This window comes from Protopterus annectens, chromosome 6.part0 (genome assembly GCF_019279795.1).
Source record: "Protopterus annectens isolate FY-2018-M chromosome 6.part0, PAN1.0, whole genome shotgun sequence".
Lineage (NCBI taxonomy): Eukaryota > Metazoa > Chordata > Ceratodontiformes > Protopteridae > Protopterus > Protopterus annectens.
The window spans coordinates 489447823-489469602 of record NC_056737.1 but is presented as its reverse complement, the minus strand read 5'-3'; the positions used below and the strand labels follow the sequence as shown (position 1 = coordinate 489469602).

Here is a 21780-nt window from a genome sequence, read left to right as displayed (position 1 = left end):
TAGTAGTCAGTCACACAACTTTACAAGTATAACCCGAAAAAGAACAAGATAGTCCCTAACATAAAGACCATACCTTTTCAGAGCCCTTCCCAGCCTAGACTGTATAAATTCCACAGGTACTGATTAGGAAACACACTATTATTCTACAGAACAAAAAGACCAACATAGCTTTAGAGGAGAACACAACACAAACTACATACCTAACAGAATTTTCACATCAGTTAAAAAGGTATATCTGCGTAGGGTTCATTTTTCCACACTTTAGCAGGGCTTTTGAAAGAGCTAATCATCAACTTCTTAACAAAATGCAGCTTTTCAGCTTTAGCACAATCATTTATTGATTCTCAAATTACCTTTCCAAAAAGGCCTTCAGTTTGGTCAGGTAATAATGTCTCCCTATAAGGGTCCTTTCACAGCTGGTATTCTCCGAGGCTCAATCCTAAGACCCTGTTCTTTTCTCTTTATGAATTATATGAACTGTGGCATACTCCCCTCTATCATCATCCTTTTCTCAGGCACCATTATCTGTTGTAGATCACTGTCTACTGACAATCTTCAAAAACGTCTTAACAAGAGGGCTAACAGAACACCAACTATAAATTATTCAAAAACTGCAGTTATGACATTGGGGACAACAAAATCTCCTCATCTGCACCCCTTAGCAGTCTCACTTTAAGCAGCACTCTCCTATTAGTATATCCTATTCCTTCCTTTCACTCTTGTACTGAAATCTCTGTCAAAAAAATTATTACCCAACTTAAAGCCAATTATTCCATCTCCAACAATCTCACCCTGGAAGCCAGAAAGGTTATGGCTTAAAATGTACTACTCCCAAGCTTGAGTATGCAAACCCCAGAGTTACTCTCCACTCATCCCATAAAACACAACTTACTCAAATCACTATGAATACCATATACCACAGGCAGACTTATTAACCTCATGAAGACAGAAACACTATTGCACTACACTGCAAAGGACAAATTGTCCATCACTGTCCAATCCACACTGCTGTCTACACTTTCCTACAAAGGTCTGTATGAACTGTCCATCTCCAAGTTGCAAACTGCAAATCAAACAGTCATCATACTCATTCTGCAGTGAAGTCAATAATGCCATCACCTTTGTTCATCCTCCCCTCAGACTAGCACTTGCTGAATGAAGAGTTTTCTAACCAGAATCATCTACTACAAAATATTCTGCACATAAATGAGTACAATACTTTACAAAAAAGCTTAGTAACCACCTAAAGGAGGCTTACAATGCACATGTAATAATGACAACTGCTAATAAAATTACAGCTAGTCTCCCCAAGCATTATAAAAACAAAACTCATGTTCAAACCATAAAGGAAGATCAGTGCTGTCCTCTTCCATTTACTTATTTATTTCAGTTTGATAACCGGGGAAGTCCACTGGGCCAAGAAGAACCCATTTTCAGTGGAGGCCCAAGGAGAAAAGCTCCAGTAACAATGAGAATTAAAATACAAATAAAAATATTTAACAGCAATAATTAAAACAAGGATATTAAGTACAGCATGTAAGACATTATGATGGTACAATTAACAAAGGAAGAAAAACATAAGCATGAGTATATAGAGTATCTGTAGTAATTGTAGATAAATATTCAGTACGCAAATATACATTCTATAAGAGAAGTAAAACTTGGCAAGAATGTACAGATGCAGGCATTGTGTGTCAATGAAATGATGGGAGTTCAGAAAGTATTAGAGATGACATTCAGGCATAAGATGTTGTCCCATGCTGGGGTTAGTAAGTTAATTACATAAGAAGAGAATGCTGTTGGTATAGGTTGGCAGCAATGTCGGTAAGGAAATACTACAAGCATACAAGGGATTCCACAGGTGAGTAATTTCAAGACAACAGTAAAAGTGTTTACATGGAAGTTTAAATAGCAGGTAGTGGGATGAGGGTAGGATGCAGTCCTTAAGGTGAGCCACTTCTACACACGAGTAAGAGTATTTACATGGAAGTAAAATAGCAGAGAATGAGATGAGGGTAGAAATGCAGTCCAGCGGGTAATAACATGAGGGTAGAAATGCAGTTTAGTAGTGGTTGTAAAATTGTGCAAGACAGGAGAAAGGTCAGATGGTGATATTAAGCAGATTTCAGGAGTTGAAAGGGAGAGGCTAAAGCGTTCAAGTAGGGAAGGAGCAGGGACAAGTCCATTTAGAGGACAGGAGTGTAGGAGGGATTTGAAGTTGGGGAGGTGTGGAGTAGTTTGAAGGGGGGAGGGGGGGGGGAGTTCCAAAGTTGAGCAAGGAAATATGAAAGCAGAAAATGGCCTGGGGGTCAGGAAGGTTTGTGGACTTGTAGGAGGTTTTGGATTTCAGATCGTAATGGATAGTTTGGAATATAGGGGATTAAGGTGGTGGAGAGAGCAGGGCAGCCAGATGGCCTGAAGGTAAATTTGTGGGCTGTGGTGAGTTTTAGGAAATTAAGGTAGTTAGGCAATTCTAGCCATTGTAGGGATTGGAGGGAGAGGCAGTGATGGGAAAAGGTTTTGGAGTGTGCGGTGAATTTGCTTATTTTACTGTAGCAGGATTCTAGTCTGGACTGTGATCCAAGTTGAATGTTGGTGAGCAGGGAAGCACCGTATAAGAGAGAGGGGAGAATGCATGAGGAGGCTAGGGCTTTTCTGGTGGAGGGGGTGAGGAAGTGATTGTGTTGGTACAGGAGATCTAGTTTTTGGTGGGTTTTTTTGATGGCAGTTTGAATATGGATGTCGAATTTTATGTGCTCATCAATGATGACACCAAGCAACTTTGTATGTGATACAATTTCAATGGGGGGTGTTATCCTGACTTAGTATAGCGAAGGAGCCTTTGTCAATGGTGGTGGCTCTAGAGGGGGTGAAGATCATTATATTAGTTTTGGTTGCATTTAGGGCAAGGTGGTGATTGTGCATCCAGGCTTCTGTTTTAGTAAAAGCTGACTGTGTTTTTAACTGTAGGTCGGAGAGGTAGTCAGCAGTGCAGATGATTATAGACTCATCTGCATATTGAAGTAGAGAGGTGCTTGAGATGGAGTGGTGGCAGTTGTTGATGAATACCTTGAAGAGTAGGGGGCCAATAACAGATCCCTGGGGACGCCGGTGGGGGTGGGTAGGAAGGCAGAGATAGATGATTTCCATTTTACAGCTTGATGTCTATTGGAGAGGTAGCTGGAGAACCAGGCTAAGGAAGAGGGAGAAGGTTGGGACAGGATAACGGAGACAGGAGAATGGGGTGGGAGACCGTGTCAAAAGCTTTGGATAGGTCAAGGAATAGGGTACATACTAATTTGCCTGAGTCATGGGCATGGTTGATGCATTCCAGGAAGGACAGAAGGGCAATGATTGTCCTGTGGCCAGGACGGAAACCATGTTGAGTGGGGGTAAGGAGGTTATTGTGTGTTAGATGAGACATTAATTGTGTATGCATACATTTCTCCAGGATTTTTGATAGTGGGGAGAGGATAGCGATGGGCCCAAAACTGGTGGTGTCGTAGTTTCTACCACCTTTGTGGAGGGGAATGATGAATGCATGTTTCTACATAGAAGGGATGTGGGATTCTTGGATACACCTGTTGATAAATATGGAGACTGGCAGGGCTATGCTGTTGGTAGATTGTCTGGGGCAGTACAGCAGGGTTTTAGCTGGAGGAGTAGTTTTTTTATTGTGCTTGTGGGGATGGGGATGGGGATGAGGCTGAAGATGGGTAGATGTGTGTTGACAGAAATGAGGGGGATGGGGGGAGATTTAGGAGGGGGATGAGGGAAGGTGGTGGTTAATTTGGTTATGCAGTCCATGATGAAGGTGTTAAAAGAAGTGGCTGTTTCAAGGTCAGTGAGGTTAGGGTTAGGGCAAGGGTTAACTTTGTTAGGGGGTTGAGGAGATGGTGTAACAGAACTTTTTTGGGTTGGTGGAGTGCTCAGACTGGAGCTTGGTGTAGTATGATTTGCAATCTCTAGTTATTAGTTTTTTTTTTTACAATATTCCGGAGTTGTTTGAATTCTAACAGGGTACTGGGCAGTTTAGTTTTATAGTACTGTTTCCATTTTTTGTCTCGTTGGAGCATAGTTTGTTTGGTTTCTTTTGATAGCCAGGGACAGATGATGGATTTGACCTTTTTAGTTCTGAGTGGGGCAAGACTGTTTAGTAGATTCAGGAAGGTTTCATTAACATGGCAGATAGCGTTGTCAAGGGGTAGGGTTTTTAGAGGGGACCAATCAATTTGGTTTAGACAGTCAGTGAATATTTGTGGGTTGAAATTAAAGAGGTTACATGTTTGAATGTAGTGATGCTGCTTATGAAGTGGAGACGGGTGGTGGACAGCAAAGGCTGATAGGGTCGGGGAGGATACCTGAAGTAGAGATGTGGTTAGGGTGGGATACGAACATCCAGTCGAGGATGGTTGCTGAGTCAGCATTTTTGTGAGGCCTAGTAGGAGATTGAATGATCTGGCTGAAATTGAAGAGGTTGATTGCTTGAGAAGGGGTTGAGAAATTATATTGGCCCAGTTAATATTTACATCGCAGAGAATAAAGATTTAATTTTTGATATTAGATGAGAACCAGGACAGATGTTTTTTAGTACTGGAATGTTGTTGTTGCTTGGGGGAATATATATGGCTGCTATGCATACGGATTTATGAGTGCTGATTTTTAGGTGGGCTATGGTTAATTCTGATACGGAAAATTTTGGAATGGGGTTAGTAAAAGGCGTTACTGTGTAGGAGGAGGAATACATGATGGCTACACCACCTCCTTTGTTACTGGGTCTATCACTGCAGATCATTTGGTAGCTGGGAGGCAATATTTCATTGACTTTTATGTTAGGCTTAAGCCAGGTTTCTGACATGGCTATGATATCAGGGTGATTATGTGAGAGCCAAGCATGGAGGGTAGGGATTTTGTTACATAAGCTTTGAGCGTTAACTGTGATGAAGCAAATAGAATTTGGGGTGCTGACATGAGGGGAAGCATGGCTGGAAGGGAAGTTGTTGGGGCCAGGGTTGGGATGTAGATCACCAGAGAGAGAGAGAGAGAGAGGAAGACTAAGAATAGTAGGTGTTTTATGTGATCTACAGTACAATGGGGTTTATGGTATGAATAGAGAGTGCATTTGTTAGGAGATGAGTGGTGGAGATGGTTGGGTGAGGGTAAGATTGGAAGGATTTGGGGCCTACAGAGTAGGGTGGTATAGGTGGGATAGAGTTCTGGAGGTATAGAGGAGAATGGGGGTAGGGGGGACTGTTGGATGACGGATGTGTAGTGTAAAGGTAGGTCGTGTGAGGGGATGTGGGAGTTGTGTAAGGTAGGAGAGGGTGGCTAGTAATACTAGTCAATGTATTGTTTGATGAAGTGGGTCATATTGTAGTTGCTTGTGTGCGTGAGGTGGTGTGATTGGTGGGTGGGGCAAGTGATTACTGGATAATGGGTGTTGTTGGAGGAGTTAAGGATGGATAAATGTACAGGTAGTGGAGTGGGTTGAATTTGGGGGCAGGGGAGCGGAGTGAGCCCAAAGGGCTCACCCTAGGAGCAATTGGACAAAACTTGGATCTGATGCTGGTATCTATAGAATTTTCAGTCCTGGACCTCTGTTTCCTCTATTCATAGCTCTCCTCTCTGACTCTTCTCAGATCTAGTGTGCACCATCATTGCCTCTAAACGAGCAGACAAAAGGAAACCAATTTTATAAAGGTAACAGGTAAAGGGCATCACGAGGGCACTCCTCACACACAGCTTTGGGGATAGTCTACATTCTCCAGAGCCAGCTAGGAGGTACAAACAATAGTGGCAATTTGGAAGGGGCATGGCAGGATTGATGGTTAAGAAGGATGGAAGAAGACAACACGGCTCTATTCTTATGGTAAGGACATAACTTTGGCATCAAAAGTTGTCTTTTCCGTCCATCTCAACTTGTAGGATGGAGTTCCCAGCCAGTAACAACCCCAGGATGGTTCCTAGAATAGAACATTCCACAAAGGTGGAACCAAAGGAAGCTCTAGACCTAGACTGTGTGTCCATTTTGTAATGGGACACAAAGGTATGAGTGTTAGACAAGGTAGCTCTCGCACAAATATCATCACTAGACACCCAACAGAAAAAGGCAAGTGAAGTAGCTACCACTCTGGTGAAATTAGCCCTAGGCTTAACAGACAAAGAAATTCCTTTCGGGGAGCATGCAAAGGTGATGCAATCAGTATGCCACCTGGATATGGTCAACTTTGGGAATAGGCTTGCCAAGTTGTGTCTTGGAAAAAGAAACAAAAAGTTTACTTTTTGCTAGATTTTCTGAAATTCTTGGTTCTGTCCAAACAGAATTTAAACTGTTGGTGAACATCCAAACAATGAAGCAAATATTCTCCCTTTTTACTGAAATTTAGAAAGAAAACAGGTAAATCTAAGGACTGATTCAGATTAGACTCGCATAGTACCTTGGGCATAAAGGAAGAGATGGTTCTTTATGTGACTCTGTCCTTGTGGTAAGAGGGAGCACAAGATAGCACCTGAAGCTCGGACATCCTTCTTGCTGGCGGAACAGTTACCAGAGAGTCTTGCAAGACAAGTACTTTAAATAAACTGTGGCTGCCAACTGAAAAGGAAGTTTGTTGAGAATCTGCAAGAGCAGATTGAGGTCCTAAAGAGGTACTGGGTCATGCACAGGTGGAAGTAATAAAAAGATTCCTCTCAAGAAAGCCATGGAAAGCTTAAGGGCTGTAGCCACCATATTACTCATACATATTGGAGTGTTAGAAATGGTGGCTAGCTACACTTTAATGGTAGAGACACTGAGACTGGAGTCAAAACCATCATGCCAAGAAATCCAGGATAGCATTTAAGAGGGCAGAAAAGGGATCCATACCCCTGAAAGAGGCCAAAAGAGAGAACCTCATCCACTTAATAGTGTTAACTTTTCTAACGGAAGGCTTCTGGGAAGAAGAAAGGATAAGAATAACTCACTCAGAGAGCTTGTGATCTCTAGCTATCAATGGAATTTGAGGAACCATGCAGTAAGTTTGAGGGAACCAAGATTCAAGTGAAGTAGGCAAGAAGGATACGAAATCAGACCTGGAACAGGGTCCAGTACCCATGGCAGGTGGAAGTAGGCGAGACCAAAGAAAGCAGAATGAAACTTGTCTCAATCAGAATGAGGCAAAGTGGATCACAGCTGCTCTGCAACGGCAGTCTTCTGAAAGAATTTCATTATCAGAGAAGTTGGGGGATAGGCCTATAGAAGACCCAGGTGTCAAGCATGCAAAACACTATCCCTTGGTGAATATCCCTCTGGCGGGATCAAGGTTTAGAAACTTCTACATTTTGTGTCAGACAGGGATGTAAATACATCACAGTAGAGGGTGCCCCAGTGACTGGAAACTCCATGCAGCTATAGCCAGGGTTTAGAGAACATTCATGAAGCACAAGAATGTGTCTGGTCAGGCTGTCCAGAAAGATACCAGATTTCACCAGGCTGCACTCTGCGATTAGAGACAGCTGAGAAGACACTGCCAAACTCCAACAGCCTCTTGACATAGGGGATAGGATTGAGTTCCTCCCTGTTTGTTCAAATACCATAGTACTGATATACTGTCAAGTCTGAATGGTGATCACACCTTTTGAGAGAAGGTTCTGAAAGGCCTACAGCATCAGGATGAAAGTCATCTCAAAGTTGTTGTTGTGAAGATTGATCTCCGACTAAAACCAGGTGCCCTGGACAGTCTTCCCCTTGAAATATATCCTCACCCTAGAAGGGAAGTATCCATTGGTCACTGTGGCCTGTGGATGGGGAAGAACAAAAGGTTGACTTGCCACAACCAGAGGAGATTCCAACCGCCACTGAATGTGGCAGTGACAGATGTTTGCAACAGAAACCATAAAATTCACTGGATGAGTGAGATAGGACCAATGAACTGCCAGAGTCCACTGTAATAACCACATGTGGAATCTTGCCATAGGAACTAGACAAACAGAAGTGGCTATATGTCCAAGGAGGCATAAAACTGAGAACATACTGGGTTTATGAACCTGAAGAATTTAAGAAACATGCAAATTAAGAGATTTTAGTCTGGTGAGTAGTTTGGCTGTCTGAATGACCAGATCCAAACGGCAACTGATAAATTCCAGTATCTGAGCCATTTTCAGGCTGGACTTCTCGTAAATCACTGTGATGACCAAATACAGACACAGCTAGAGCAATGAATCTCTGTCTCTGATCAGGGATAGCCATGTGGAAGTCATAAGAAGTCAGTCGTCCAGGTAGGGAAATACCTGGAAACCTTCAATCTGAGCTATGCTGCTACTACCTCCATGCATTTGGTGAACACTCGGTGGAAGCTATGGTGAGACCAAAGAGTAATGCTCAAAACTGATAAAGGCTGGCTCCCAGCCAAAAGTGCAGGGACTTCCTGGAATGCCATGCTATCTTTATGTAATAGTAGGCATCCTGGAGATCTACCAAGCACATCCAGTCAGCCTTCCTCAGGAGAGGTATAATGGACTGTACCGTGGCCATTTGGGACTTGGTCTGTTTTATAAATTTGTTCAATTTGCTGAACTCCAAAATGGGTAGGAGGTCTTTGTTTTTCGTTGGTAAGGAAAAGAATCTTGAGTAGACCCTGGTTCCTCACTGGGTTTGCTAGGACCTCCTGGATGACTCAGTTGAAAGTTTTAGATTTCCACTGCTGCTTCCTTCTGCTGACAGGTGGCCTATCTCGTAGGGATTTTTGGGAATTCTAAAAAAGAGCCACTTGCCTCCCTTCCGGTTCCTTGAAAAGAATTTCTGAGGGGTAGAGAAGTGAACTCAAATGGCAGACAGTGTCTTTCTATCCTGTTCACTCCTAGTCAGAGCTTCCTTAACCTCTGTGGGCCAAAAAGTGAGTAACCATCAAATGGAGCATTGACAAGGGGCATTTTGAAACAGTCCACAAAGTTGCATAAGTGCATCCAGGCATGACAGTGCATAGAGACACAGGTGACTGCAGCGTGGGATGTTATATCAGCAGCAATGGACCGATGCCTCATGGAAACCTTGGCATACAGGAGCCACAGACAGGCCTCAGAACTGAGGATGATCCCAAAGTACATCTGGGCCTGAAGAAAGAAACACATCAGCTCTACCAAATTGGATGACTTAAGGCTCCTAAATGACCTAGCAGACTTAGAAGATGGCTCTGAGCCTTTCCTGGTCATTGAATCCGAACTTCAGATCTCAAAGGGGGATGCTCGGATCTGGGTGGGAGGAGGACACAGTCCTGGAAAGAATTCAGCCAGGGTAATAGGGCAAAAGGGGCAGTAGACCTTGCCTGAAGAAGTAGAAAGATCCTTGGGGAGGAAGGGGCTAGGAATATTAAAAGTGGGATAATTAGAGGTCCCTGAATCCAGGTCTCGATGGAGTGGAAGCCAGAGGATATGAAAGTCAATAAACTACCGAGTCTGGCTGGCCCTCAGTGGAAAAGGAGGAATGTTTGCGCTCTTCCTTGTTCTTGGTTTTGGACCTAATCTGGCTGGCCCTCAGTGGAAAAGGAGGAATGTTTGCGCTCTTCCTTGTTCTTGGTTTTGGACCTAACACAATCTTTCTCCTTCCTTTCTTGCTTTTCACCAGATGAGAGAGAGGTAGAAGTGGATAAGAGCTGGGGAAGGGCCTTCAGGACTAGCTTGGCCCTCCTATCTGCCAGACCTCTGACACAAAATGCAGAACAGGCTTGACACACAATCTCCAGGTGTTCCATGTACAGGCACTTATCACGGGCATCCTGTGAGGGGCAGCTTGCACTTTTTGAACCCTGAAGCTGTCTCCATTATGCAGTGGAAAATATTCGAAAAGTCAAACAGTCAATAGCACTAAACAGCAACTACCAACAGTACTACACATACTACTACAAATACTAACACAACTACTACTCCGACTTCTACTACAACTTCAACATACAGAGAGAAAAGTTACGGAAAATCTTTTTTTCCCCATAAAATAACCTTATTTACCTACACTAAAATACTAAAACGTTAAGACCCAAACAGCACTGAAAACCCTAAAGCACTACTCTAACATATGGAACTACAGAAGACTGCAGAAAACTCTAGAAATACTAAGGGAAAGGGTAGTGGAAACAAATATCAAAGGCAGATATATCAAGAAAAAAAATCCCTTATCCAAAGGAGCTCTCGGACCATGATCCATCTACAATGGCGGCAAATGACATTTGAGGAGAATCTGTTACAGCAGGGCTTATGGATAGTGGAGACAGAGCTCTACATCAAACCAGATTTAGAGCAGATAACTCACAGGTTGAAATGGACAGAAAAGACACCACTGGATCCCTATATATTCCTCCCTGCTGGGGAACATTCTTCAGCACAAATCCAATGGAACAATTTTAACCCTGTAAATACTGGGGGGGGGGGGGGAGGGGGCTTCATTTGGGTTTTACCTCTGACTGCTACCACTATATATTTTTTCTTTCTCTCATTCTTCTCATTCCTTTCTCCGTCTTCTCTCTCACCTCCAACTGCTATCAAATACCTCTGGGTTATTTTTTGCCTAAGCAAAGACCTAAATACAAATACAAATTATATTTACTATTTAATACTCTGACTATATCTAGTTCATGCTATATTTACCAATGTTCTATATGAAATGAGGTAATATTTTGAAATCATGTCATTAATAAGTCTCTCAACTGTGTTACTGTACTGACCATGTTACTACTACATTTCCCAATTCTAAGTGTGCTCTTGCACTCAAGTGGTGGCAGAGAGGGTCCAAGGAACAGTACATGTAACAAATCAACACATTTAAAAAAAAAAGTATCTCGACAGACAAACTTAACAAATCAACACATTTTTTTTAATAAGTATTTCCACAGAATAAAACTGACAGAATCAAATTCCACCATAAACAACACACACACACGGTTATGTATACAGAGTCAACTTACCAAAACATGAAACAGGTCTATATCAAGAATGGAAGGAGTTTCTTCTGAATACATGTTGGGTAATAGCACTAATGAAAAAAAAAATATTTAGACAGATTTAAGCTGACTGCAGATGACCAAAATAAAACAAGCATTTTCTAATCTAGGATGAAAGTCTTTACAGTTATAATACTTCATAAACAAACAATATAATGTAAAGGAAAGCAAACAAATTTAATATCAAGGTCAAGACTTATTTCAGTGGAAGAAATTCACTTGCAATTAAATCTTTATCTAAACTGACATATCAAGAAGATGACATGAATACTTTTCTATATTAAGTTCATAGTAGTCCTCAGTTTAGCTTAGCTGATTATGGTACCCAGAGCTCTCAGTTTTTTAAACTCAAGAATTTCACGCAATCTGTGGTACAGAACGAGAATGCCCTGGCAGTACCCAAAGGTAACCCAAATTCAATTAGCAGCTTGAGTTTCACCAGGAGCTAGCCAGGGCAGATGGGAGTCAGCAGTCACTAAACGGTTCACCCATACTGGGGGTGAGGTGACCTTAGCTCACCTCTTGGGTGGCACCTAGTATTAGGTGCTCACATCACGGGAGGTCCAAGCCAACTAAGCCTACAATGCCATTCACACTATGCAGCTGACAGGAAACTGGCATGCAGAGGTATGCAGCAAACTGGAAGGCAACAACTGACAAAGTCACCAATTTTGAAAATGCCAGTAAATCTTAAATTTGGACTGAGTAATGGAAAAAACACGGGACATTCAAAGAATATGGCATTTTAGGCCAGTGGACTAACTTATGAAAAACTGTACTTCTGCTTAAATTTATTATTTATAATGCTGTCAGCATGCTTTACTGAGTGTTCCTTGCAGAGGATCATTTTTAAGTTTGTGTGTTTGTGTGTGTACATACAAAAAATTATAATGAAATCAATGTAATGGCTGGAAAGGCCATTAAAATTCTCAGATTTCATCTCAAGAAAACAAAATGTCAGTTGTTTTGAAAACTGCACATCATTGCCCCTGGCAAACGCAGGTGGCCCATTCTCTACCATCTGATTCAGTGGGAAATTGAGGGCTGAAAGGCATTCCCAAACAGGAACAAATGAGCCATATGGCTCTCATCTAGAACAGGATCCCATTCTGATGAAACGAAGGAGCCAACTGGTTGAAGGCAGAGGAGCCATCAGGCAAGGTGCTGTGGGAAGCAAAAAAGAATGATAAATAAAAGCCCAAAATAATGGATAGATTTTTAAATACTGGTATTTTGCTCAAAGTTATCAGAATATGATGAAATATGACAACTGGTGCCAATTCATTTTCTGAAGAACAAAAACTCTATAATTTTGATATCCTGAAATTCTTAATGTCTGTAATGCAATCTTCATTCTTCTGACATGAAATCACAATTCATGAGAAGATTTTGAGAGATAGGGTAGGACCTTTGGTTAGAACAGTTGTGTAAAATCTTACCATAACCTTATATGTCCTCCTCTTCTATGTTGACTGCAACATGACAGATCCTCCGCCCCATGTGGCCAAACATCTGCCCAGCATGCAACAGCTTTAAGCTACTGCAATTACGTGGGACATCACACATATGACTTGTCGAACGTCAGCCATAAAAGGGACGCCCACATGTACAATTCTCAGAATGGAAATGCCCCAGGAGGAACACCAGTCTAAGGAAAAAAGAAAGTAATCTGCCATCCAAGGAAAAGAGCAAGGTACAGGGGGAAGGAGGGAGGGATAGAATACTGCAATATAGAGGAGAAGGACATCTAAGGTTATGGGACGATTTTATACAGCTATGTCCTTCTAGTCTAATGTTGCAGTATTCTTAATGTGAGGGAGAGTACCAAAGCTTAGGAGGAAACCTGGGAGGAGGAAGGACCAGAAGAATGGCTCTAGTAAAACAACCCTAGATTTAGAAATACTATCTAGCTTGTAATGCTTGGTGAAAGTATGAAAAGAAGATCAAGTGGCAGCCTCCAAAATGGTGTAAGTATCCAAACCCTTACAGAAGGCACCAGAGGAGGCTGCAGACCTAGTGGAGTGAGCCTTAACAGGAACAGGAAGACTCTTACCATGAAACACAACAAAACAAAATAGCCTTAGAAATCCAAGAAGAAATAGTCTGCTTGAAAACAGGCAAACTCAGAGCCCATGGGAAGAAAAGAAACAAAAAGCTGATGAGATTTCTTAGTCTTATACAAATAAAATCTGAGTTGTGTATGCACATCCAAGGAGTTTAAGAGCCTCTCACTGGAGGACTGCGGAGAAGGGAATAAGGTTGGCAACTGAATAGATAGATTAAAAGACAAGTCATTCACCACCTTGCGCATAAAAGGAGGATTAGTATGCAATGAGACCCTATCCTTATGAAAAACAAGAAAAGGTGAAGAAGACATTAAAGCTTGAATCTCAGAAACCCTGCTAGCAGAGATTGAAGCTAGTAAAAGAACATTTTCCAGGTACAACATTTTAAGGAAGCTGAAACTGCAGATTCAAAAGGGGCTACAGTTAGCTTTTCTAAAACATAATTCAAATTCCAAGGAAGAGAAGCTGGTGCCCTGAGAGGATTAATGTGAAGGACACCTTTGAGAAAAAGATTAATTTCTAACCTAGAAGCTAAAGGGGGAATCAATGGTAGACAAACAGAAATGGCTGACAAGTGAACTTTCACTGAGGAATAAGCCAAACCACTCTTAAGTAACTTACACAAGTAGGAAAAAACAACTGGGATATCCACCGACAGTGGATCCAGATTATGTGAAAGACACCAAATTGAAAATCTCTTCAATTTAGATAAGTAAGATCTTCTAGCATTGGGTTTTCTGGCCTCCTGCAGTACCCTAAGCACGTCCTCAGAAAAAAGGTGTCAAAGGAATCAAAAGTTTATCATTCACCGAGTCAGATGTGAATTGACAGATGTGGATGAAGCAGAGATCCCTTGTCTTGTGAGAGAGGGTCCATCCTGTGAGGTAACTTGTGATGGACTGCCCTTGGCTAAATGTAGACCAAAAGAGAACCAATGCTGTCTTGGCCAAAAGGGAGTCACCAGCAAGGTTTTTGGTCTGTCTTGCTGAATCCTGAGCAGGATGTTTTTGAATGAGAGGAAAGGGGATAAATGCACAAAGAAACATCCCCTTCCATGAGAAAGCTAGGGTGTCCACTTCCAAACCAGAGGACATGGGACTCTGGCACAAAAAAGAGGAAGTTGTCAGTTCAGAGGGGAGGCAAAAAGATCCACTAGAGGAGTACCCCACTGATGGGCCAAGTTCAGAAACACATCTCTGTGAAGCATCCATTTGTGGGATTGAGTCATGGACCTGCTGAGACTGACTGCCACAAAATTTTGAGTGGATGAAATGTAAACTGCTTGGAGTCATTTTGTACTGAACTGCCAAGTCCCATGCCACCAAAGCCAGTCTGCAAAGAATATATGACTTTGCCCCACCAGCTTGTTTACATACCAGAGGACTGTGGTGTTTTCCGTAAACACTTTCAGAAGTCTTGGATGAACAGGGATGTGAAGATAAGCATTCTTGATGTCCAGAGAGGCCATGCAGGCCCGAGGAGAAATGAGAGGAAACAAAGTCTGTAAAGACAGCTTGCAGATAGTAGGAACCTTTAGAAAAGTGTTTAAATGGAAAAGGTGCAGAATGGGTCACCAAAGACCTTCCTTCTTGGGCACAAGAAACATTCTTGAGAAAAAAACCCTTCCCCTTTGGGGCAGAGGAACATATGTTGAATAGTTCCTTGAGAAAGCAAATCCTTTAAAACCTGTGCAAACAAATCCAACTGGTTTGGAGGAGGTTGAGGAATGCCTCTGAAAGGAGGAAGATTTTTCAAAGTCATGAAGTATCTGCATTGGATAAGAGAGAGAACCCAGGAATCCGGAGTTATACTTGCCCAAACTGGAAGTTATAGGGAAAGATGAAAAAGGTAAAATTTGGAAAAGGATGGTAGTCACAGACTACCTGCCTTACTGGAAAAGGCTGTTTTGGAGTAGAACCTGAAAGAGAAGCTTTAAGATAAGGAGGTCGTCTAACAGCCTTCTTAGCCCTGGAAGGAGGACAGGTTTGTTTCCAAAAAAAGAGGTTTTAGAATGGACATTTCTGTGAAAATTATGGACAGGTGACAAAAAATGTGTTTCATGTCCTGACGTTCCTTTCCCTTTTCTTGTAAAGACTTGAATAAGTCTGCAGGTGCAGCACCAAAAAAAGAGCATTTTTATCCAGAGGAGCATCCATCAGTTTTGCTTTGATGTCATCTGACAGTGGTTGAAGCCTCAACCAAGAATATCTTCTAAGGATACAGCTGTACCAGATGATGTTTTTGCTGCATCACAGTTGTATTTGATAGAATGACAAGAAGCTCCTAAAAGGGACATAACCTGATTTTTAATATCAGAATCAGGAAGCTTTGAAAGCGCTTGAGTGATCTGAGAAAGAAGACCCAGAGAATATCTGCATGTGTGTGTTTGATAGTTAATGGCATAAAAAGCTAAAGTGTAAATCTTCTTTCCAAGTCTTTCCATAATCTTGCTCTCCTTATCTGAAGGAAGCAACTTAGAGGATGAAGCAATGGATACCACAGCAGGATCAGCTGAAGGGTATTTGTAAATTTACAGTTGTCAGGCACCTTATAAAATCTGTCAGGGCTTTAAGGTGCAGAAGCCTGAGAATCAGGGGCTTAAAAAGCTCCAGAAATGCTGGCAATACAGGTGACACAGCAGAAGGAGAATGAAATTCCATCTGTACAAGGTCATAATATCTTTTCTGCACCTGAGAAACATGAGAGCAGTCCCATTTAAAGAATTCTCTCCTTGTTAATAGTTTCTCCACAAGACATTTCTTCCACTGGAGAATCTGCACCATTGGATTCTTCCTCAGGTGAAGCATATTCTAAAGGAGATGTAATTTAATTTGAATATGCCAAGGAATCCTCATCAGATGAAGACTCATCCACTGAAAACTCTTGTTCTCTAACCCTCTTAACTGGTGAAGAAGTAAAGAAGGAAGCAGAAAACCAGCAGGAGGCGGCTTAACAGCCATCAGTCCCTTAATCAAACCCAATGAAGAAGTATCCCAATCTGACTCAGGCGACTTAGGAGCTGGAAGATGCTTTTTTTTTGTTTTTTCTTAACATGCACCTCTGCTCGACAAGTGGAAAGATCCAACATAGGCCTGCCTTCAATGACCGATACCGGAATCTCTTCCATTACAAGAACCTGAGATATGCCTCTGGGCCTTTCCGACACTACAAGCCATGGTTCCCCTTGACTGTCCAATACGGATGTCTGCACTACCTCTGCGGACATGCCTAGGTTGGATTCTTTAATGGCATCTGTAGGTGTGTTGTACCTTTAACAAGCATTTCTAAGACCTGAACGTGCATATAAATAGCAAGCACGTGCTAGCTTCAGTGCCATTTTGTGAGTGTAGCCGGAGTGCGAACATTTATGTACGAAACAGCTAGTCGGTATACAAGTAAAAGTTACTTAGCTTTATTTCTAATGTGTTTGTAGATAATAAAGCTGCCTGAACAGAACCCACAATGTTAGTCTATTTCATACTGACTACACAAGCGACATGGTGTCAGAAGTGGGATTCCAGAGACTGTTTTTCAGAACTTTTAGTTATGTACTTACCATAACTTTGTATGTATGGGATTCATCTCGCCTACATTCATAACTGATGGGTTCGGAGCCGATCCGTCGGCTCCAACTCGGCCACTATAGACTAGAACGATGTCTCTCATTGGCTGGGCTACCCCTTATCCCATAATGCACCACACCTACTTCCCCAGATCTTGTTTGTTCGCTTTCATACATACATACAGGTACAGAACACATACCGATAACTGTAACCAACTATAGCCCTTCCAGAGGAGAGCTCAGCAGGACCAATGTTTCCTCCAAATCCAAAAGGTAGAGGGAAGGAGGGTGGGAATGTATGAATGTAGGCGAGATGGATCCCATACATGCAAAGTTATGGTAAGTACATAACTAAAAGATGTAATGGGATCCTATCTCGCCTACATTCATAACTGATGGGACAGCGTCCCTAGCACCTAAAAACCCCGGGTGGCTCACTGGAACACACTCCTGAGAACTGCGGAACCAAATGAAGCTCTACCTCGGGAAGCCACATCAAGCTTATAATGAGAAATAAATGTGTGTTCCCTATAGGTCCCTTCTGACTCAGTTACACAGCAAACTTTATCACTTTTTCTAGCATGTCGAAGGGTCAGTTGCTAGCGTCCTCTCCTGTTCAGCTGGTAAATCTGGGCATCTTGAGGCAATGTTACAATTGCCTCATGTACACAGACAACCCACTCCTTCTCCCACAAAACACAAATACATGTGAGAGATGCAACTATATAGCCAAACTGGAGGCTGAGCTCTCTCAACTCAGGACTAGAAAGACCAGACCGGAGGAGAAGGAAACCACGCACACCACAAACCCAGTTTCACATAGAACTATCACAACTGCAAAACAAACACATAAACACACAAAGACATACTCGGAGGCACTGATCAAAAATCTACCAAAACTACAGAGGCCTCCAAAGCAGACACCCAAGCAACTGCCACCTCAAGACATAAGACATGCAACACATAGTTCTCAAAGTCAGTGTGCTAAACAGTCACAGCCCTTAAGGCCAAACACAATGCCAGACACACTTGTTATAGGTGACTCCATAGTCAGACACACCGGCGACCTACTCACCAGATTGAACAAGGAAAAGATCACAGTAAGCTGCCTGTCAGGCGCTAGAATCCGCCACATAACACAAGCACTCAGGTCACTCCACAGCAAGTACAAGTATGACTCAGTCATTGTCCATGCCGGTGTGAGCGACCTGAGACGCACCTCCCTGGACTACATGAAAAGAGACATAGAGGAGCTCTCAGATTATGTAGCCCAGGCCGGTATGACCCTGACCCTGAGCAGTATCCTACCCTCACCAAGAATGATGCCACAATACAGAGACAAAATGATCAGCTTTAATAATTGGCTTAATTACTGGTGTCATTCTAAGGGGATCCAATGTCTGTCTGCCTGGGATGACATGCTTGACAAGCCACGCTGCTTCAAGGGACGGCTTGCACCTGTCACCCCTGGGCTTCCGGATATTGGCAAAGGCTCTTGCCACCCCCATAGTGCCTTTTTTAGGCAAGGCTCAAATGATAAACCTGCCGCCCTAGAAAACAAAAATGGAGAAAAACTAAGGGTAATACTGCTCAATGCCAGAAGTCTAAACCTCAAGATGCACGCCCTCGAAGCCCTCCTCAGTATGGAGAACATTGATGTCTGTGCTATGACTGAAACCTGGTTCAAGGCTCCTGAGAGCACCCCAGCACTATCAGGTTATACCTCATATCATGCGTTCCGGCCCCAAAATCCGGACCGAACCACAAAAGGAGGGGGAGTATCCATATTCATAAAGGATACCCACACCTCCAGGTTAGTGGCAACGCACAAAGCATCGGAGACCATCCAGGTGCAATTAACCATAGGTAAAACTGCCCTACAGTTTGTAACATGCTACAGACCACCTTCTCAAACTCAGGAAACCCACACAGCCTTCCTGAAGACACGAATGTCTCTCCAAACACCATCATATTGGGTAACTTCAACTACCCAAACATAGACTGGGAACATTACTCAAGCCCCAACACCCTAGCCCAAAGGTTCCTTGAGTTCATAAACTCAAATGCTATGGAACAACTAGTCACCATTCCCACAAGAGGAGAAAATATACTAGACCTGATCATCACAAACATGGGGACAAAATGCTCCACACCGGAAGTATATCCCTCATTGGTGAGATCAGACCATAAATTAATCTCACTGCAAGTCCACATCCCGCCCCCACCCCCAGCAAAAAAGACCACAGTGAAGAACTTCTCAAAAGCAAACTTCACACTTCTTAAGACTGGAGTGGTATCCTTCAAGGCCCCCGAGCCAGTGGAAACCACAACCCACGCTGCTGAAGCCCTTACAAATGACTTCTACGAGCACCTCCAGGAATGTATGGATCAAGCAATCCCTAATAAAATCAAGACCCTTTCCACCAAAGGCAGGCGCCTGGTCTGGTGGACTCCAGCCATAAACAAACTCTACAACAAGAGGAGAAAGCTACTACATAACAGAGCAAAATCCCTAAAAGGGAAGGCATCTCTGATCAATACTAGCAAAAAACTACAATCACTCATAAAATCATCCAAGGCCAACTTTGACAGAAAAATCACTATATGACACAAAAGACAATCATAAAGCCTTCTTTAGCTATGTTAGAAACCTGGGTGGAAACTCCCAGATATGCTCAGAATTAGTCCAAAATGATAAAAAAATCACTGAACCCACAGACATTGCCAACATACTGGCAGACAGGTTCAGTGCAAATTTCTCCCAAAGGAGAAATATCTATCCCACCAGAGTCTAGCCTCCCAAACATCTCAGATGCCCAGGTGAGAGCTGCTCTCTCTAAAGCAAAAAACACAGCATCAATGGGACCGGACGGTGTCCCTGGCTGTGTGCTACACGAACTCAATGAGGAACTAAACCCACACATAAGGCTGCTGTTTAATCTTAGCCTTACTACAGGATATGCACTCCAAAGAATGGCGACGGCAACTGTGGTCCCACTCCACAAAGGCGGTGCTTCTACGGACCCTGGAAATTACCGCCCCATAAGCTTGACGAGCCTTGTCTGCAAAGCTATCGAGAGGATCATAATGGAACTCATAAATAAAGACATTGGGGACCTACAGACACTGGATCCTACCCAATTTGGCTTTGTCAAGGGCAGATCCTGCCTCTTGAACTTGGTCGACTTTTTCGAAACAGTCACTAAGGCCATTGATGAGGGTAAGGCAGTTCACACAGCCTACCTTGACCTAGCAAAAGCGTTCGACACAATACCCCACTCGGGCATCATAGAAAAGCTCACCAGCTTAGATGTAAACCCATATGTCACAAGATGGGTTGCAAACTGGCTCAAGGACAGAACACACAGGGTTAGAGTTGCTGGTGCCATGTCAGACTCTAAGCCGGTCACGAGCGGTGTCCCACAGGGCTCAGTCCTGGGCCCCCTCTTGTTCGGCATTTATTTTTCTGAAGTGCAGGCAAACATAGGGGGATTGCGGCTGACAAAATCTGCAGATGACTGCAAACTGGGCACCATAATTGACACTCCATCAGACACGGACATTCTCCAGAAAGGTCTCATAGAAATGGATAACTGGTGCCAGAGCCATGGCCTTAAGCTAAATGCCAAAAAATGTATAGTCATACCCTTTGGGAAAAACAAGGTAACCCCTAATTACCACATAGGTGGTAATCCATTAAACACGGAAGAAGTTATCAGGGACCTGGGGACCCAAGTTGACAGTAACCTCTCTTTTGACACTCACATTGCCAAAGTGGTTAGGAAGACCTTCTACATTGCCCACCTGATCATGAAGGGATTCACATCCAGATCAGGAGAGGTCATTGTACCCCTGTACTCTTCACTTATCAGACCAATGACTGAGTACAACGCCCCATTCGGAATGTACCTTACCCGACACCTGCAGCAGTTGGAAAGACCCCAAAAGTTCCTCACCAAAAGGATAAAGGGGCTCAAACATATGTCATACGATGCCCGACTGAAGAAACTCCAGCTCTAGTCAGTCGCATACCGTCTGCTCAGAGGAGATCTGTGCCTGACATACAAGGCCATGTCCAACCCGGAATTAATGGACATGCTCCACCTCAAAAAATCCAAATCCACCAGAGCCACGAGAGCAAGAGACTTAAACCTCAACACGGATATAAATAGGACGTGCTGGAGGGACAGATTCATCACCCAGAGACTCCCTACACTATGGAACAGAATCCCAGTCCATGTGAGGCAGAGCCCCTCACTGACTCTGTTCAAGAGAAATCTTGACGAGTGGATGGGAGATCGTAGGTTTACCCCGGGAATCATCTCTGTATCACTGCTGGACAGAGGCACAGCAAACTAATGGGTATAGTATTCTCATCCTAAGGGGTGGTGAAAGCCACACACACTCTGGCTAGGCTTATAAATGCCCTAGGGCAGATAGCCTAGTATGAACCTATGAACCTAAGACCAAGTAGCAGCCGCACAGATATCATCTATTGACACTTTGGAATGAAAAGCTACAGAGGTGGCCATAGCCCTGGTAGAATGAGCTTTGATTGGGAAAGGCAACTCTTTGCCTGACTGGGAGTAAATGAAAGAGATGCAATCCTTAATCCATTTGGCAATTGTGGCTTTGGCAACTGGAAGACCTAACCTATTCTCCACAAAGGACACAAACAGTTGGTCAGATTTTCGAGTCTGAGTGGTCCTATCCAAGTAAAAACGCAGTTGCCTGTGAACATCCAACTGGTGGAAAGTATATTCTGCTCTATTAGAAAAATTTGGGAAGAAAACTGGGAGCTCCAATGATTGCTGAATGCATAAAGGGGATGCTACCTTAGGCAAAAAGGATGGATTCAATCTAAGGGAAACTCTGTGAAAGATCAAATAAGGAGGGGAAGAACAGACAGCTTGAAGCTCTGAAACACGCTTAGCAGAAGTTATTGCCACTAGAAAAGCAGTTTTCCAAGATAGGAATTTTAAATCACAAGTGGCTGCCGGCTCAAAGGGACGGACAGTTAAGGAAGCCAGAATTAAATTTAAGTCCCAAGGGGGAACAGGATGAACCATAGGAGGCCTGAGGAGCCAGGCTCCTTTAAGAAAGGATTTGCACAGTCTGTTGGCCATTAAAGAAGGCTCTATAGCAACATGAAAATTAGATATAGCAGCCAGTTGAACTTTAA

The 21780-nt window shown here is 43.0% G+C and overlaps 1 protein-coding gene across 1 annotated transcript in view; it reads right to left on the bottom strand.

The window, feature by feature from the left end:
• Positions 1-21780, bottom strand: part of UBR1 (ubiquitin protein ligase E3 component n-recognin 1) — a gene marked incomplete in the record, with an annotated part of 4571807 nt that overhangs the window by 1094693 nt on the left and 3455334 nt on the right. Inside the window, 1 exon segment of the mRNA XM_044074213.1 lies at positions 10935-11002. Within this exon segment, the coding sequence (XP_043930148.1) occupies positions 10935-11002 (68 nt within the window).